Below are 18,839 nucleotides of genomic sequence, written 5' to 3'. Positions count from 1 at the left end.
TTTGGTGGGAGACAATTAAGAGGAGGCTAGTAACCCAATGATTCAAGCAAAATGGTAGCACAGCCAGAAATTTAATAGAGAGAATTAGGGAAAGAGTCCAGAAGAGCCCTCTTAGGATCCCAGTCAACTCTGAGGTTTGAGAAGGCTGTGGTATGTGCTAGGTTGCACCCACTCAGGAACAGAGTGTCAGACTTGAAAGCATTCCTCAATCACCACACACACCCATCAATGCAGGGCAGAGGCCTCACTGATACAAAAGGCTTCAACACAACCTCTGACCAAATAGTGAATAATTTAAGCTACTCTGACCAAGGAGTAACTCCTAGGGAGCCAGGCTTAAAAATCATAGCACAGATGTTCCTGCCCATGTGAAATTACACGCATGCCCAAAGCTCTACCCTCTCAAGTGAGATCAGAGAGGGGACTTCCAAACTACTGTTCCTTGGCAATACATGGGGCAAAAAAACCCATTCTCTTTGAACTGTGATAACATCCTCTATGCCATGTGCATATCCAGCAGTAACTGGCTAAGGGGCTTAAGTACATTTGACCAATCAGTACCTTGCATAGTCTACAGAAGACAAACTTTAAAATAAAAAAATACAGATAGGTTCAAGATTAAAAGATGAAAAAAAGATATATTATGCAAACCACAAACAGAATGGCTAAACAACTATCAGACAAAATAGATTTTAAATAAAAAATGTTACTAGTGGTAAAGAGGAACATGTCCTAGTGATAAAAGGATTAATCCATCAGAGTTATAATGGTTATAAAAATACATATGCTCCTAACAACAGATCCCCAAATACATGAAGCAAAACTGACAGAATTGAAGGGAGAAATAGTTTATCAGTAATAGTGGAAAATTTAATACCCTGCTTTCAGTTATGAATACAGTAATACAACAGTGAGGCAGAAGATCAACAAGGAACTAGAATAATGGACAACATGATAAGCTAATTAGATCTCGTACACATCTGAAGAACACTCCACACAACAACAGCAGAATATGTATTCTTGAAATCACATAGAACACTTTCCACAACAGACCATATGCTGGGCCATAAAACAAGGCTTAATAAATTTAAAAAGATTGAAGTCATGCAAAGGATGTTCCCCAACCACAATGGAATTAAATGAAATCAATAACAGACGGGAATTTGGAAAATCCACAAATATATAAAAATTAAGCAGCAGATTACTAAATAACTAGTGATACAAAGAAGAGTCACAGGGAAACTAGAAAATACTTTGAGATGAATGAAAGACAGAATATGCCAAACTTGTGAGATGCACTTAAAGTAGTCTTTGGAGGGAACTCTTTGGCTGTAAACACCTATATTAAAAAGAAAGATCTCAAACCAATAACCCAATCTTCCACCCCGGAAATAAAAAAAGAACAAACTAAAGTTGGAGCAAGTGGAAGGAAGACAGTATTAAAGACAACTGAAAATAAGGAAAATTAAGCTCAGGAAACAATAGAGAATGTCAACAAAAGGAGCAGTTGATTGAAAAAATCAACAAAATTGACAATCCTTTAGTTAGACTGAACAAGAAAAAAGAAGACCCAAATTATTAATTAGAAATGAAAAAAAAAAAAGGTATTACTACTGACCAACAAAAATTACCATAAAGTAGGGGCGCCTGGGTGGCACAGCGGTTAAGCGTCTGCCTTTGGCTCAGGACGTGATCCTGGCGTTCTGGGATCGAGCCCCACGTCAGGCTCCTCTGCTGGGAGCCTGCTTCTTCCTCTCCCACTCCCCCTGCTTGTGTTCCCTCTCTCGCTGGCTGTCTCTCTCTGTCGAATAAATAAATAAAAATTAAAAAAAAAATTACCATAAAGTAATACAATGACCAATTATATGCCAATAAATTAGACCGCTTAGACAAAAAGGACAAGTCCCTAGAAAGACACAAACTGCCAAAACTGTCTCTAGAAGAAATGGAAATCTGAATAGATGATAACAATGCATTATAGTAACATGGTAGAGCAGTTGTAAAGAGATCCAATTAGTACTTTAAAAATTTCCCACAAGAAAGAAAATCCCAAGCCCGGATAACTTCAGTGATAAATTCTACCTAACGTTCAAAGAATTAATATCAATATTTCCTAAATTCTTCCCCAAAATAGAGAAGGTAGAAATGTCTCCCAGTTCATTCTCTGAGGCCAGTGTCACACTGATACTAAAGCCAGACAAAGAAAACAAGAAAAAAAAAAAAAAAAACTAGAGATGAATATTCTCATGAATATGGATGCAAATATCCTCAAGAGAATATTAGCACATGGAATCCAGCTACATATAAAAAGGATTATACATCATGATCATATATTCTTGTTATATACACATACATATTCTGGAAATGTAGGGTGGTGGTTCAGCCTCTGAAGAATCAAATTATGTAATACACCATCCAAATAATTGAATAAAAGACAAAAGCCATGCAGTCATTTCAATAGATGCAAAGAGTGCATTAAAAAAATCTGACACCGTTTCATGATAAAAAAATGATCAACAAATTAAGAATAGAAAGAAACATCCTTAACCTGATAATGGGCATTTATGAAAACCTACAGTTAACATCATACTTCCTGGCAAAAGAACGAATGCTTCTGCCTAAAGGAGCAGTTAGGCAAAAAAAGGAAGTAGAGAATCCAGATTGGAAAAGAGGAAGTAAAACTATCTACGTGCAGATGACATGCCTTTGGTGGAGAAGATGTCAACTAAAGAGAATAAGGTATCCACTGAAGTGAAGAAGGCGTCCTCTAAAAAACTGTTAGATCCAATAAAGGAATTCAGCCAGATTGATGTTATGCAGTATCAATATATAAAAATCAATTGCACTTCCATACCTTAGCAGTGAACATTCTGAAAGTGAAACTAAGAAAAGGATTCCATTTATGATAGTATCGAAAAGAATAAAGTGCTGGGGATATATTTAACAAAGGAAGTGAATTTCGAAAGAAATTAAAGAAGTTCTAAATAAATGAAAAGATGTCCCATGCTTATAGATTGGAATAGTTAATAGTGTTAAGATGATAGTATTTCCCAAATTGATCTGTAGATGCAACACAATCCCTGTTGCAATACTGAGTTGCTTTTTTTTTTTTTTTGCAGAAATGTGTAGTCTGTTCTAAAGTTCATATTGGAAATTCATATGCAAGTTACATATCAGATATAGGATGTATGTAAAGAACTCTTTCAACTCAACTATTAATAGGCAAATAACTCCATTAAAAACTGGACAAAGCAATTAAATAGATATTTCTCCAAAGAAGAAATGTAAAAGGCCAATAAGCACATGAAAATGTGCTGAACATCTTTAGTCATTAGGGAAATGCAAACCTGAACTACAGTGTGATACCACTTCACATTATTACAAGATAAAAGATAATAATAAGTCTTGGCAAGAATGTGGAGAAACTGGAACCTTCATACATTGCTAGTGGGAATTTAAAATTCTACAGGTGCTTTGGAAGACAATTTGGCAGTTCCTCAATAAATTAAACATAGAGTTACCTTATGACTGAGCGATTTCCTTTCTAGGTGTATACCCAAGTGAGATGAAAACACATGTCCACATAAAATTAGTACCCAAATGTTCATAGTAGCTTTGTCTATAATAGCCAAATAAATGGAGACAACTCGAATATCCATTAACTGATGAATGAATAGATAAAATGTGATATATCCATACACTGGAATATTACTCCGCAATTAGAAGGAATGCCACAACATTGATGAACCTTGAAAACACTATGCTAAGTGAAAGAAGCCAGTCCTGAAACACCATATATTTTATGATTTCATTTATATGAGACGTCCAGAACAGGCAAACCTATAGAGACAGATTAGTTAATAAGAGTTGTAGATCTTTTAGTTATATGTAGGTGAGTTACTCCCTAGAGCTTACAGGAAGGTAGGGAGAGTGACTACTGAAGGGATGGAGGTACTTTTAAGGGGATGAAAATATTCTAAAATTAAGTTGTAGCAATGGTTGCACAACCCTGTGAATATACTAAAAACCATTGAATTTTGCACTGTAAGTGGGTGAATTGTACCACCATAAAATACTATATTTCAGTAAAACTGTTTATGTATATATGATGGAATTCTGACAACAGTTGATACACACCATTCAAAATCTGAAAAGGGGAAAGCAAACATTAATTTTCCAATATAGCTTATTTTACCATTTCTGTAATACCTGTTGTCCTTATAAAAGCTTGAAGTAGGTAGCAGTTTATTCTGTTTAAAATTCAGTCATAAATTTAAATAACATATTAATTAATAGAAGTTCAGTGTAAAATGGAAATATACTTTTTCCTATACCAAAAAAATTATACAGAATAGACCACGTATATATAATTTCTTGACACTGATGGAAAGAAAATACAAAGACTTTTTTAAAGCAGAATTTCTTGTTTAATTTGTTCTAAGTTCTCTGTAACATAATTGTTACATGGACTACTTTATAGTATGACGTCCATATTAGAATTGACAGAATCTCTAGGGCAATGTTCTTAGAATTCAGTGATATCTGAGATCACACTTAGCACCACTTACCAAATTATTCATTATATTCTGCTTAGAGTAAGATTTACAGTAAATGTTGTAAATGTTGGTTGACAAATATGAGGTTCTGTGGTTTGGCAGTCAAATCCGTCAGATGGTTTTGCTTAGATCTAATTTTCTTTAAAAAAAAAAAAAATCTATGTTCAGCTTCTTCACATTACCAAGTACTTTCCAGCCCTTCTCTTTCTTTACCCTTCCATGGCACACTAAACAGCCCTCTCCTTTTGACAGTATCCATGCTGGACTTCGTTCATCATACTCTTCCTCATCTCTCCCTAATTTTTCCTTCCCAGGCTCCTATAGTGGCTTTTCTTCCTTTGACTTTCTCTTAGAATGTAGTGGTTCTCATAATTTCCCTCCTTAAATTCAACTCTCTTCATTTACATGTCTCCTTTGCACATCTCATTTATTGCTACAACTTCAAACACAATCCACTGAGTTGGTGATAAATCACAGATGTACGTCTTTACCCCTTACGTCTTTATTGAGTTTCCAATTTGTTGCTATGCAGTTGGAATTGCTGCCCATTTCTCTCAAAAATCTCAAGTTCAAAAAGTCCAAAAACCTAGCTTCACCTTAAAATGTGTTCTTCTCTCCATGTCCCATTCGCTGTTAATAGCACTACCATTATCTCCCTTGTTAATCAGTCTAGAAGTCTAATTTATCCCGTAGCAAAGTCTGTTGATTTCTCCTTCCTCTTATCTCATGAAAATGTGTTCTCTTTCTCATCATAAACCCTATTCCATGCTCTCATCATTAATCACTAGGTGATTCATTATCTGTCCACATTACGCACAAGAATTGTCTTTCTAAAATATTGAATTGCTTATGTAATGCTCTTGTTTAATTTAAACTCCTTCATAGACACCATCAATCACCTCAGGATAAAAGCCCAAGTCCTTGGGAAGACTCTCTAGGATTCGGCCTACGGCTAACTGGCTAAGCTCATCTTCCATCAACTTCCTACCCATTCTGATACACTTTCCATGCTTCAGCTGTGCTTTCTTTTCAGATGTACTCATCCATGCTGTTTTTTTTGTTTTTGTTGTTGTTGTTCTTTATTAGTCTAAAGCTGACTGCATTCCACTTGCCACAGTAATTGGTTCAGGATTCCAGACCTTTGCCAACCAGCATATTCTCCTGGCTAGAGGAATATAGCTCAGAACATTAGGACAAAAGGGAAGGTTTGCTGGGTGCTCCTGGGAAAAATTTCCTCCCTCCTAAAAGAGAGCCACAGGAAAAGACACCCTCTCTTCCACTAGATGTCCTGGTCAAAGGTCGAGCCTAGAACTGTGACAGCCATTTTGCTCCCATCAGGGAAGACAGCCTAAGGACAAAATCAAAGCATAGAGGGCATAGTTGAACACATCTCAGAGAAACTGAACAAGAGACATTGACTTAAACTAATCCTGATGTCCATGCCATATCAACTTCAGATATGCAAGCTATTAATTTTTTGGTTTATGTCCTTTTAGAGTCATTTTTCTGGTATTTGCAGACAAAAGCCACCCAAACTGGTAAAGTTTTAAAGATTTTAATTTTTGTTTTAGACAGAGAGAAAGAGAGCACATACATGGGAGTGGGGTAAAGGCCGGAGAGGGGAAGAGAACCTCAAGCAGACTCTGTGCTGAGCATGGAACCCAATGCCAGGCTCAATTTCATGACCCTGAGTTCATGACCTGAGCCAAAACCAAGAGTCTGATGCTTAAGTACTGAGCCACACAAGAGCCCCCACACCCCCAATAAATAAACTTAAAAAAAGTTCAAGGGAAGGTTGTTGGTGGCACATTATATATGCTGAGGATGAATGAAACCAACTCCTTTTATTAAGACTTTGCCTTTTTCAGTGAATAGACTTACCAGCCTTAGACATACTTCTGTGTATCTTGCCAGGCGGTATATGCTTTATATTCGCAAAGATACTGCTTTCAAATCTGATTGTGACATATGATCTTGAAGAACTGATATTATAAAAGAGCTAAAGGCACACATCCTTCTTACCATAAGTATTAATGCTAAATTTAAATTTAAATTGATGGATAAATATTGGGCATGACTGCATTGAAATGCAGGGTGTTTTGATCAATTAAAAAAAAAGCACTGAATTTTTAAAATTTAGGTGGGAGTCTACCCAAAAATGAAACACATTCCCATTGTTCATATAAGATTCCTAAATGCTTTAGTATGAGCCTTTTTCATACAGTTATTTGGAATCCAACCTTCTCAGGTTCCTAGTTAATTCTAAGAATTGTGAAACATGGAGTTTTTGTACACTAAAATATTTAACACAAAAACCACAAATTTACTATCACTCCATGTGTTCTTCTCTGTTCCAGATTTTTTTTTTTTCCTTAAAAAAGAAAAATGTCAGACATCTTTTAGTTTTCTACTCTTTGTTCTTAGGGACAGTATTTGGAAGTAGAGTACAAAGAAGTTCTTTATTATGAAAGGAAATGCTTGGAAAGAAGAATTAATGCTTAAATGAAGGACTTAAGGTTTCTAATTTTTAAGAATTTAGATCAATCCTGGGCTCCATAAGTGCCTTGACTATTGGTATGACTGTAGAGGATCAGAAGGCAGCTTGGGCTGTCTCCCCTCTGTACTGCTCTTCTGTCGTCTTCCTTCTCCTCAAGTGACGATCAGTGCATTTGGTGATTAAAGCGTAGCTCTTCTAGTTTCCTTTGTATTCTGAATCCACATTCGATTTTATTAAGATGCACGGTACTAAGATAGCAACACAAGATGCAGTAGGTCCTAATTTTGCACACATGGTTCCATTTTGTTGGATTAAATCATATGGTAACTGCACCGCATTATGGACTTGCTTCTCATGTAGTCAATTCATGTTAGAATTCTGATCTCTCTTAGGGAATTGGTCAATTTTGATTTGTACCACTGTGCCTTCCGTGGCTAACTGCTAAGCCTCAAATGAAGATATTATTTCAGGGAATGTCTGAATCTGGTAACTTTTTTATATGAGAACATTCCAAGAAGACACACAGGCTTATAGTTATTTCATGACATAGCCTGTAGGCAAGAGTAACTTGTCAGAATAAATGGGGGAAAAAAAAAGGATTAGATCAATGGAGGAATTCAAGAAAGGCATTGCCAACCATTTTTTAAATTGTAGGGTTTAAAATTTCTTTCCTTATATTTACAAGAATATAATTTTTTCTTGTTTTTTATTGATACATTAAAAAATAAATATGCAACTTAAAAAAACTCAAAAGAAACTAAAAGCTCAGGTTTGCTTTTCTGTAATCTTTATGTTTATGACTTTTAAATCCTTTTCTGTATTCAGTGGTCTTTGCTAGCTCTGCGCCTTAAAGAAGATGGCCAACTCCTAGGCATCTGTGGCTGGATTTCCCTCACAATTTGCTCATTTCCTCTTAAATGTATTAGCAATTAGGTTCCGGTGTACTCGATTGTAGTTTTGTTTAACTTTCCACCTCTCTCTGCTTACTGAACTAAAAGAAAAACACATTAATGCTTATATAAATGGCCAGGTTTTCTGCTTAAATGAAAGTTTAAAAGAAAGCAGACCTTTCATGAATGTGCAAGGGAATAGACTAGTCCAGGCATTGAGTAAGCACAACGGGTTAAGTGCAGGGAGGTACAATAGGAAAACTGGACAACCCCAGTTTTGCCCTCTGCCATGTTTCTGTATTATTTTAAATTTAAAGTTAATTCCAAGAATGTCAAATATACCCATATTCAAATATAAATACAAAAACATGTCCTGAAGCCAAATAGAAAAAAAAAAATTAACTTGCTACCATCCATTGCTTCAAATAATTAACATGAAAACCAGCTGTAAATTTTAGATGTATTCTGTTATTCCACATTTTAAAATGTAATCCCTATACATGTTTTTTAAAGGCTATAGTAGAATAATTTCCTAATTGATATAGAATAGAAACTAAAACATTGACATCTTTACTTATTTTCCATTTAAATTGCATTTGTCGGGGGGAGAAAAGGATATAGAGTTTTGCTTTAGTTGGCATTGTTTTACTTTCATGGGAGTTTACTTTCATCTCAGTTCCCATAGATATGTGTGAGAAATTCCTCAGGGTCTGAAACAAGAGTATATTCAGGGTTATATGATCTGACCTAATCAACCATGAGTGCTCTGATACTCTTTAAAAAAAAATCCCTCTACAAGCTTTTTTAATGGAGGCCTTTCTCAATCATCTTCTCCTCCTTCCCTTGATTAGACATCGATGAGTGCAGCGTCATTCCTGGGATATGTGAGACTGGCGAGTGTTCCAACACCGTGGGAAGCTATTTTTGCGTTTGTCCACGTGGATACGTAACCTCAACAGATGGTTCTCGGTGCATCGGTAAGCCTTGGATTTTTGAAGGCACAATACAGTGCTTCTTATAATAACAGAATAGCCCAAACATGTATGAAGATGGCAACGATTATAAAACCATTGGGAAAATGGCTGAAAAGGTTGTTTAAAATAAACGGCACCGCTATTGAGGGATTGATAGACCAGGTGCTCTTTGCAAAGACTTCAGTTTCAGAAGCCATCTGGGTTTGTTTTATGTTATCAAAGTCACTTTGGAAATGAAGAAAGACTTCCTCAAGACATTGCTCTTGCCCAGTGCTAGAGACACAAAGGCAGGAGAAAGATATTTTCTTAAATCTGCCTTGGGAGACAGAATGTAGTAATTAACGCTTCTTTCATTGCTATGAATCAGGAATGTAGTCAATATCTTATTTACTTAGAGCTTGTTTATTCTAGTGAAAAGAGTTATTACAAAAAGGAAATTGACACCTTTAATTTTGTGTTTTAAGTATATTCAAAGTAAAGCCAAATATATTTGTACGTTTTCCTTTGTTTGGAAAGATGAAACAGGATTTCTCAGTCATGGTCTGGGTCATCCATTATTGAGCAAAACTTAAACTTAGGGCCACCATCCACCAGTGAATGTGAGAGGCGTAGATTCTGCCTTCAGAATACTATATTGTCATTGTAAATACTAGTAGAAGAATAGCAGTGGCCATAATAGAAAAAACAGAGGTAGTTGTAGTAAAAATAATCATTACCATTTATGAAACACATGCCATGGGTAAGGCGTTGCGCATCTGTATTACCTCATTAGCTCACAACTGTGGTACCTTGGGCAAGCCACTGACCCCTCTATACCTCAGTTTCTTCTAATAAGTGTGCAAAAAAACATTCTTTATTTTTATTAAGAGGAGGAGAAGAAGGATGTGCCTGTACTGGACCCGTATGTTATTAATCCTTATAATAGCTCTGTATGATAGGTTCGTGATTATTCAGATTTGCAGACAAAGAAATCTGAGGTGCAGGGAGGTTAAGTGACTTAAACACGATGGTACAAAGCCAGTAGATGGAGCCAGTGTTCTAATGCAGATCTCTGCGACTCCTGCACCTGTGTTACTCCCACACCACACTGCCTCCTTAGCTACTTCAAGCGGGTGGAGACTCTGTGCCTCGATATCAGTCTCTAGGGTGAGTGAATTCTCCAGTAGTGTGCTGACAATGTGCTTTGACAGGTGGGATGTCTGCATCTGGCCTCCCTCTCCCATCTTAGAGTAATAAGATTTGAATGATGGTTGTTTGTTCTTTATGAATGCATCGAAGTTCCTGTCTTACATTAGGTCAGACATTTTATGTGAACTATTAAGTCTAGAAAATGGAGAAAATTAACTGGTTTTAGGGTCAGTGTGCCCATTGACTCACTGCATGTAAGTCTAATTCATCTAATTTAATTTTGAAGTCATAGGTCTATGAGAGTTGAAAACTAGTAGAACTACCTCCACTTGGCTTGATTTTCTAAAACTGTGTAGGAAAATAATCTATGTACATACACATATCCATCAGCTTGAAATAGGCATGAATCCAAGGTGTGGGAGGAATACCAATTTGGGAGTCATCACTGAACATCATTGGCTCATGCCGTAGACCCTAGTTTCAGGAAACTTATGTTCTAGAACATGACTAGAAGAAAAAGGGAGGCTGGAGAAGTAAGTGAGGTTATTATTGTGAAGTTCTGGAAATCCACATCATGTGTATATGTTTTATTTGGTAGGTGACGTAAATGAAGGCCTTTGAGAATGGATTAGAATGGAGGTGGTAAGGGGTGAGAAGAGAAGCAAACTAGTCAGAAGGAAGAATTTGACACAAATGTTAGTCTTTTGTATCATATTTCCAAATTAATTTTTTATATTTGATTTTTTACATTTCTAAATATTTAGTCAAACAAAATTTGTGTTCACTTTTTTTTTTTTTGCATTGAAAAGGAGGCATATTCTTCATTATATTCAGATAATCAAGATCAAGATTCCCAGTGATTTATAGAGGTTGTTTTTCTTTGCTGTCAGATACTTGGTTTACCATGGAAGTATGATAAATTCTCTTTATTTCTTGCCTGTCTCTGAAAAGTTCTAAATCTTTACCTGGACATTCACAGCCTTTTAGAACCTGGTACTAGCCTGTATTCAAGACTCATTGCTGGGGCGCCTGGGTGGTTCAGTCAGTTAAGCACCTGACTCTTGATTTCAGCTCAGGTCATGATCTCAGGGTCCTGGGATGAAGCCCCGTGTCAGGCTCTGCTCTCTGCATGGAGTCTGCTTGAGATTCTCTCTCTCCCTCTCCTTCTGCCCCTCCCCCTTGCTCATGCTCTCTATCCTTCTCTAAAATAAATAAATAAATAAAATCTTTAAAAAAAAAAAAAAGGCTCATTGCTAACAACTTGCTGCCACATACTCGCATTCCTGTCACTGCTCCGCATGACCACACTGCCCTGCATTTGCCCACAGTATCCTTTCTTCTGAAGCATCTGAATATCCCCTTTCTGTGCTCATTAAAACCTGACTCATCCTCTAAGTCCCCAATTAGATATCACATTTTCTTCTTGGACAAAATTAATCAGCCCGCCCCATGATATTTTTCATTTCCTTCATTTCTGGCTTTGTCACATTACACAGACACATGTGCATTATTTGTTGGCCAGACCGTGAGCTCCACTCGTCCTGCCTTATGCTGCTCCCTCAGAGCCCTACACGGTGCCTTGTATAGAAGTTTGGGCTTAGTAAATCTTCTAGAAATGAATAGACAAACCATCAAATGGATGAAGGAGTTGATGTTGAACGTGAGAGTTTTGTGTTGGTTAGTAACTGCTTGCATCATTTGGCGTCCTACTAGACGTGATGTGGTGGCCCTGAGTGATGGTGCAGAATGCCCCTGAGATAAGAGCCTGCTTGAGCTTCAGAGAGCTGAGGCAAAGTGAGTCCTATGCTAAGCATAAGTCCCCATCCATTCCAGGGTCAACATCCTTGCCCAGGAACAAAGGAGAACCCCTAAGGAGGAAGAGTGGCTCCCCAGAATTATAAAACCATTGTGTGTTTTTTTTTTATGTTATGTTAGTCACCACACAGTACTTCATTCGTTTTTGATATAGTGTTCCATGATTTATTGTTTGCCTTTAACACCCAGTGCTCATTGCAATACATGCCACTGTTAAAATTAAGTAAGCAGCTTAAAATGTTTTTGAGTAAATGTATTACATTTAAAATAAGTATGTGTTTTCCATAGATGAGAAAAAAACAAATCTGACATTTTAATGTGTAAGAGATCTTTGATTTTGATTTCTTAAAATCTGAGTCTCCTACTTTCTTACATTGAATTTGTTCATGATTAAATTATGTATGTTATGGATATGTCCATGCTATTTATTTTGTAACCACATATATACTAACAATAATGAGTGGGATGGACTCAAAACTTTTTCTTGAGTATGAAACTGCATGTTTTCTGCAGCTCTGTTCTGAGAGTGGCATATGCTGAATTCTCCCCCAATTTCTTATTCTAGTTAACAAAAGTATACTGAGTCTATACCACATTATAAAGCATCAGTAAACTGCCTTATTTCTTTTATGTGTAGGAAAACAATTTCATATGGCAGAAGAATTTAGCTGGGTATTTTAATTTCTATGTAGGAGAGTTTTCCCATTTTACTTTATACTAAATATAAAAGTCAAATGCTTAATGTAATTTGATCTAATATGTTTTATCAAGTTTTTTTTAAATATCCAGGACAGAGCTTTCTTTTCAACATAGAGTACTAACATATGTCACTTCTCAAAGGAGTAGAAACATGCCTAATAATCTTTTTCTTAGAAGCATTCGTAATAGCACAATTTAATGACCCTTGTGTCATTTTGGGATACTCTAGCTTTTTTAATACCTAATTTCCACATTGTAATATAGGCAGAGAGAGTGACTGCCAGATGGCAATGAGTAATTAATGAACTGATAAGAGCAGTGAGCAAATTCTGTATGCAAAATGATAGCCTGCTGCCTTTCTGAACACGGAACCAGCAGGGACCCTAAGCAGAGAGATTTGAAAGTATCAGTCAGCAGCAAAGCCAGTAAAGTTCAGGAAATGAGAGGAAGCATGTAGAAATCTTATGACCACAGCATCCTAGGACATTTTCTTGAGCCTTTCAAAAGTTTCAGTGCACAATATTGTCTTGGAATATTCTTAAGAAAATAAAACCTGAAAACGTAAATGTGAAAAAAATAATAATAAAAGAAAATGGTTCAGGCTATGGGTGATTAACTGCCAAATCATTTTGTAGGCATTGGATTCTGTAAGTCAAAAATTCTTGAGGAAATGGGCACTGATGTAGACTTTGGCACACAGGAAGGAGCTGCACAAAGGGAACAGGGGTGTGCCAAGTGAGAAGAAAGGCATGAGCAAGACTACAGAGACAGAAAGTGTCCAACGGGCTCCGGAGAGGGTGTGAAGAGTTTATCTGTGAAAGAGAGCCGAGAGAGGAAATAGTTGAAGAAACAAAAAAGATGGTTGAAATTAAGATTTGGTTACTAAGGTTCTTAACTTTTTTTTTAATAATAATTTTTTATTATGTTAGTCCCCATACAGTACATCCCTAGTTTTTGATGTAAATTCCATGATTCATTACTTGCGTATAACTTCTATGCTGAGGAGCTTCAGATTAATCCTGAGGGTAGTGAGGGCCTATCAAGATTTTTGAGCAGGGCCATAGACCAGAGATGAAAATCAGTGGAGGAAAAAACTTTTTAAAAGGAATGAGAAAGGTCTTCATACAATGATTTATTAGAGTGATGGCCAGGATATGCTGTTACCATGTAGCTCCCTGTGTGGCCATGGGCATTTATCACATGAGCAGGTGCGTATTTGCAACAAAACACTTGAGGGATAACCCAAAACGCCTCAAAATGTTTAATTAGAGGGAAAAGGGGAGACAGGGATGCATCAGTACACCGAGTAGTGTTTTACTTTTAACTTCAGAATCACATACAAGTCAACTGGTGGAACAGAGATACTAGTTTTAATTAAGAAGAAAGGTCCTAGAAAGAAAAGGTTAGATGGTAAGGAAGAAACACTTCACTATTTTAAAGGAAGCAACAAACCTAGGAGCCACAGTACTTCTGTTTCTTTCATTGTTCCTGGTTCTAGTTAGTCTTACGTAATGGAAACATAAAAGCCTACATGGAAGTATTTGAGAAATAGCAAGAATCTGCAGAATTAATCAAGGAGAACGCAGGTTGGCTCCGGACCATCAGAGAGGCAGGTGCAGTCCTCCAGGATCAGGGGATAAAGCCTGAGACAATGGCTGCTATTTACCCAACACCTAGGATCACCAGTGTTCTAACCTGAGCTCACCTTATCGGTGTTTTCCTGCTGAATCCTTCATTTTTAATGAGCAGAATTCGTTCAACAGGAGATGTATTTATTTCGAGGCACAATCGCCAGCTTTTACAAGGTTTTCATCACATCGTCTAATTAACCATTAGTTCTCAAATCAATCTCCGAGTAAATGTCAACCATGAAAACACTCTGATAAGAGTACCGTTATTTTGCTTCAAGATAGATTCATATTTTAATCAGAGAAGATGAATTGCTTCCTCTTCCACAGTGTGGCTTTAAATGAGACTTCATGTAAACGTTGTTCAGAAATGCAGTGAGGATGATAGATTGTTAGAAAAATAGACTTGTTTTCATTACTTCTGGCATATCAGTCCTGCAGTTAAACATACACCAAGCATCAGAAGGATTTGTCCTCATCTGCTTTTGTCCCTAATAATTCCCTATTTCAAGGGATAGTATGCCTAGACAGCTCATACTTCTTTTGGGTGCCCCTTTTTTATTCCAGATATTCTTCTGTGTGACACATTTTCAACACAGTGCTTTCTAAGGACCATGCAATTTCTGATATGCAAAGGAAAGAACCCCTGATTTGCATTGAAATGTATTTTGGGGGATACCTTAACTATGATGCATCAAATTGATCTGTAGCTTATCCTGGTATGTTGTTGACACACAGGATTGGAAGTAGATTGCCTGCCTCCCTGATGTTATTAGAAGAAACTAAGTGTAGAATTTATGAAAAATGTTAAGATTTATTTTCTGATCCACTCTTTCTGCCCTTCCACCCTCCCACAAATGACATGGTTTCCTCCAGTACATATCTTAGGACTGATCACAGATTTCCAAACTGTGTAGAACAGTGGTTATTTATATTTATTGAATTTGAAAACCCCTGTTTGACATACAAAGATGCGTTTTAGATCCACACAGGGTAATAATTCAGTATCTTTGAGAAGTGGCATAGTGGAAAAGCAACTGGGTATTTAGTAATACATTTAAATGAATTTGTATTTTATTAGTCACAACACAGTCCATATATGGGAATCACAGTAGTGGCTTCATATGGTGAGGCATTTTATACTTGTATTGCAATGTTCACTGTAAATACAGATTTGTGGACCTCTCACAATATTATTGCAGATTCCCATAGTCTGGGACTGGAGTGGATTCCACCTGGATTCCTGATGAGCCCTTACTCATTTTTATAAATACTACCTTATTTCCAGTTTGATACTATATTTGACTCATGAGTTGTTTAGTGTATGGGGTTTCCTTGGTTTGCAAATTTTCCATGTGAAAATCTTGAAAAAGATATGTTTTCTCCCAATTGTTGAATAGATATATCCATTAGATCAAACTTGTTACCTGTGCTGTTCATTTTTTCTTTATTTACTGAATTTTGTCTACCATATCTGTCAATTACTGAAAGAGTTGTGTGAATATCTCACTGTGATAGAATTCTTAGTTTCTCCAGGTGGCTTTTCAAGTTTTTGTTTCTGTATTTTGATGTTATGTTGCAAATTGATGAGTCTCTAAATTGATGAGTATTATGTTTTCCTGGTGAGTTGAGCCTTTTTTTCAATATATATCGACTCTCTAAAATTGTTGACTCTTCCTCTTGGTCTATTTCTAAATACTTTGTTTTTGTCTTATTTTATCTCATTATTGTGTTTTACATTTTGTGAGTGGGCACTGAAGGTTTAAATATATGCCTGCTGTGTTTTTTTCTCCTCTCAATTTTTTTTCTTCCTTAGGTTGTAAATGTATCTCTCCTAAACAACCTAAATATAAATTTTTAAAAATTTTTTTCACAGTCTGAAAATCTTTGTCTTTTAAATTGAGATTTAAATCCATTTGTATTTATTATAGTAACCGATGTGTATGCATTTTGATTACCTTCTTTGTGCTTCCTATTTTTTTCTTTGTTACTTTTTCCTCTTGCTCTTTTTTTTATTTGCTGTTTTTCCCTCTTTCCCCACACTTTTTAACTTTCTTCTGTGGTTTTAGTGGTCATCCAAGTATTTTAAGATGCATATGTAGCTTAAAGTCTAAAATTATTCTGTATTTTACCCATATCTAAACAATAAAAGAATATTAAGAATAGTCACACTTTGGTCTCTCCCTCCCAACTTTTAAAAATTCTAGCCAATCGCGAGTCTGTATTTGCAACAAATTAATTATTATTACTGTGCAATATTTTAGTGCTTGTTTGTATTTACCCATATATCTATTTTTCCTCATTATTCCTTCATATATTTCAAACCTTCTTTTTGGAATCCTCTTCATTTTGCCTGAAGAAACTTTTCTAAGAGGCATCTGGCTGGCTCATTTAATTACACATCCACTCTTGATCTCAGCTCAGGTCTTGATTTCAGGGTCATGAGTTCAGGCTCTGTGCCCAGCGTGGAGCCCACCTTAAAAAAAAAAAAAAAAAAAAAAGAACCTGTTCTGAAATTTCCTTTAGCAAAATCTTTTAATAAAAAATTCTCTTTTGTGTGTGTGTGTTCCTGAAAAATCACCTTAATTTTCTCTTTGGAAAGATGGTTTCTTAGGGTACAGAAATTTAGGTTGACAGCTATTTTATCATAGTGTACAGAAGACAGAATATTCCATTGTGCTTTAGCATCGATTAGTGCCATTAAGAAGCCAGTGATTGGTTTAAATATTCCTTAGCAGGAAATCTGTCTTTCTAGCCATTTTTAACTTCCTCACTTTTTCTGTGTTGGTCTGAAGTTTCACAGTGATGTGGCGAACTGTGGATTTCTTTTTGTTTTCCCCACTTTAGATTTATTGGACTTCCTAGATCTGAGATTGTCTTGCAACATTGTTAGAAAGTTCTATGCTCACCTCCATATTTCTTAACCTTTTTTAAAAAAATATTTTCCATCTCTTCGTCTCTCTGAACTACACTGAATTATTCATATATATCTTGGAATTCACTAATTCTCTTTTCACCTATGTGCAGGATACTATATGATATATCTACTAAACATTTTATTTCAGTTATGATCATTTTCATTTATAGAAGTTTCACTGAATTTTTTTAAGTCCTTCTTTCATGGTTTATGGACTCTTTTTACCTGTTCACATTTTTAGATTTTAATTACCTTAAGCATTAAATATAATTAGTTATAATTAATATTTAATGAATTGTCGTTGCAGATAATTACACATTGTCAGAATCAGTCTGACCATTCTGTATCTGATATCTGATGTTTATTCAGCCGCTTTTGTTCATGGAGGCTTGTCTCTTTATGTGTTCTTTATTTACTCATCTATTTAGCTATTTATCTTGTTGTTAGCTACTCCTATGTCTTGGGACTTGTCTATGGGAATCCTCTGAGACCTGCATAATATTAAGTCCTCATGGATCCCGTTTGGGCTTTTGCCAGTTGCTTGGTATCCCTACCTGAGGACCTCTATGTAGTCTGTTCTGCCTTTGAAGTTTTTCAGGCCACAAACCAACTATGAATTGAGACATCAAAGCTGTCTCTTTGAGGAAGAGCTTGTGGTTGGAGAGTCTTAGGAGAGATGTTTTTTTACCTCCACTCAGTCCTGAGGTATAGACAGGCAGGTCTCTTAGCTGTCCACCTGTACATTATAGCCTTGTACTAAGGATATGGTTCTTTGGGGCCCCTAGTTTATGAAGGAGTTTCCTGTGAAGTTTTGTGCTGGGAGTGAGAATGTGGGCATTTTATCTTTTATGCTCTAGACCCTATGGAACTATCAAGGCTGAAATTCGAAGTCTCCAGAGCTTTGCAGAAGCTCTAAAGCTGAAACCTAGCTGTGCACTTACCTCTTAAGATTCCTGTTTTCACTTCATTGTGAGACTGTTTTTCCCTTTCTTTCATGCCAGCCGGCCGATGTATTTTTTTAAATATTTTTTCATATTTTATACAGGATGTTTCAGTTGGGAGGGACATTCATGATAGCTAATCCACCATTCTGCTGGAAACAGAACAAACATTGTTTTATTTAATTCTGCCACTAATCCTGTTCCATGAGGAAGAAGAATTAAGTATAGTTGCAAAATTAAATAGGGTTTTGTTGGAAGACCTAAATCTTCTGATTCAAGGCTGTGCTTTTTGTTCTTTTGTCTTCTGACTTTTGTCTTTTATTTTTGTCAAACTTTCTGGTACAGCCTCCTCCTTGCAGAAGACTTGAGAGAAATACATTCAGCCTACTTTGTAGTAGTAACCTGAGTGTGTTTTGTAACCACAATTATTAAGAGTTTAGGACTTTCTTATCTGAATTTATATATCCTGTTCTTGAGGAATGTAGCAGCTGGGTAGGTCTAGGAATATGATACTCAGGGTTCCTGGAATAAATATTCCAAAAGTTATTTTCCTGCATCATTTTTGGGCACAGAAACCTACCTGTGAACTTATTCCCGGTGACAGTCTGTTCAAGCCCAGTTTGTGAAATTTAGGAAATGTCTGTGGTGCTTTCAAGTATGCATGCATGCTTCAAATTTAGTACTTGGCTTTTGGGCATATTAGGTTTCTTTTGGGAAGTGAAAGGAGGTGTTCTGCTTCTTACAGGGAGTACCTTAAAGCCAATTCACTTATTGAATGATTGCTTAGAAACAAC

General features: G+C 36.2%; 1 protein-coding gene across 1 annotated transcript in view; it reads left to right on the top strand.

The window, feature by feature from the left end:
- Positions 1 to 18,839, top strand: part of FBN2 (fibrillin 2) — a 239,399-nt gene that overhangs the window by 103,343 nt on the left and 117,217 nt on the right. The window contains exon 8 of the mRNA XM_026507878.4: positions 8,795 to 8,920. Within this exon, the coding sequence (XP_026363663.2) occupies positions 8,795 to 8,920 (126 nt within the window). The remainder of the gene's footprint in view (positions 1 to 8,794; positions 8,921 to 18,839) is intronic.

Source organism: Ursus arctos, unplaced genomic scaffold, assembly GCF_023065955.2.
Source record: "Ursus arctos isolate Adak ecotype North America unplaced genomic scaffold, UrsArc2.0 scaffold_5, whole genome shotgun sequence".
In the NCBI taxonomy this organism is placed as follows: Eukaryota; Metazoa; Chordata; class Mammalia; order Carnivora; family Ursidae; genus Ursus; species Ursus arctos.
The sequence above is the reverse complement of the archived record's forward strand: the minus strand, read 5'-3'. Positions and strand labels throughout refer to the sequence as shown.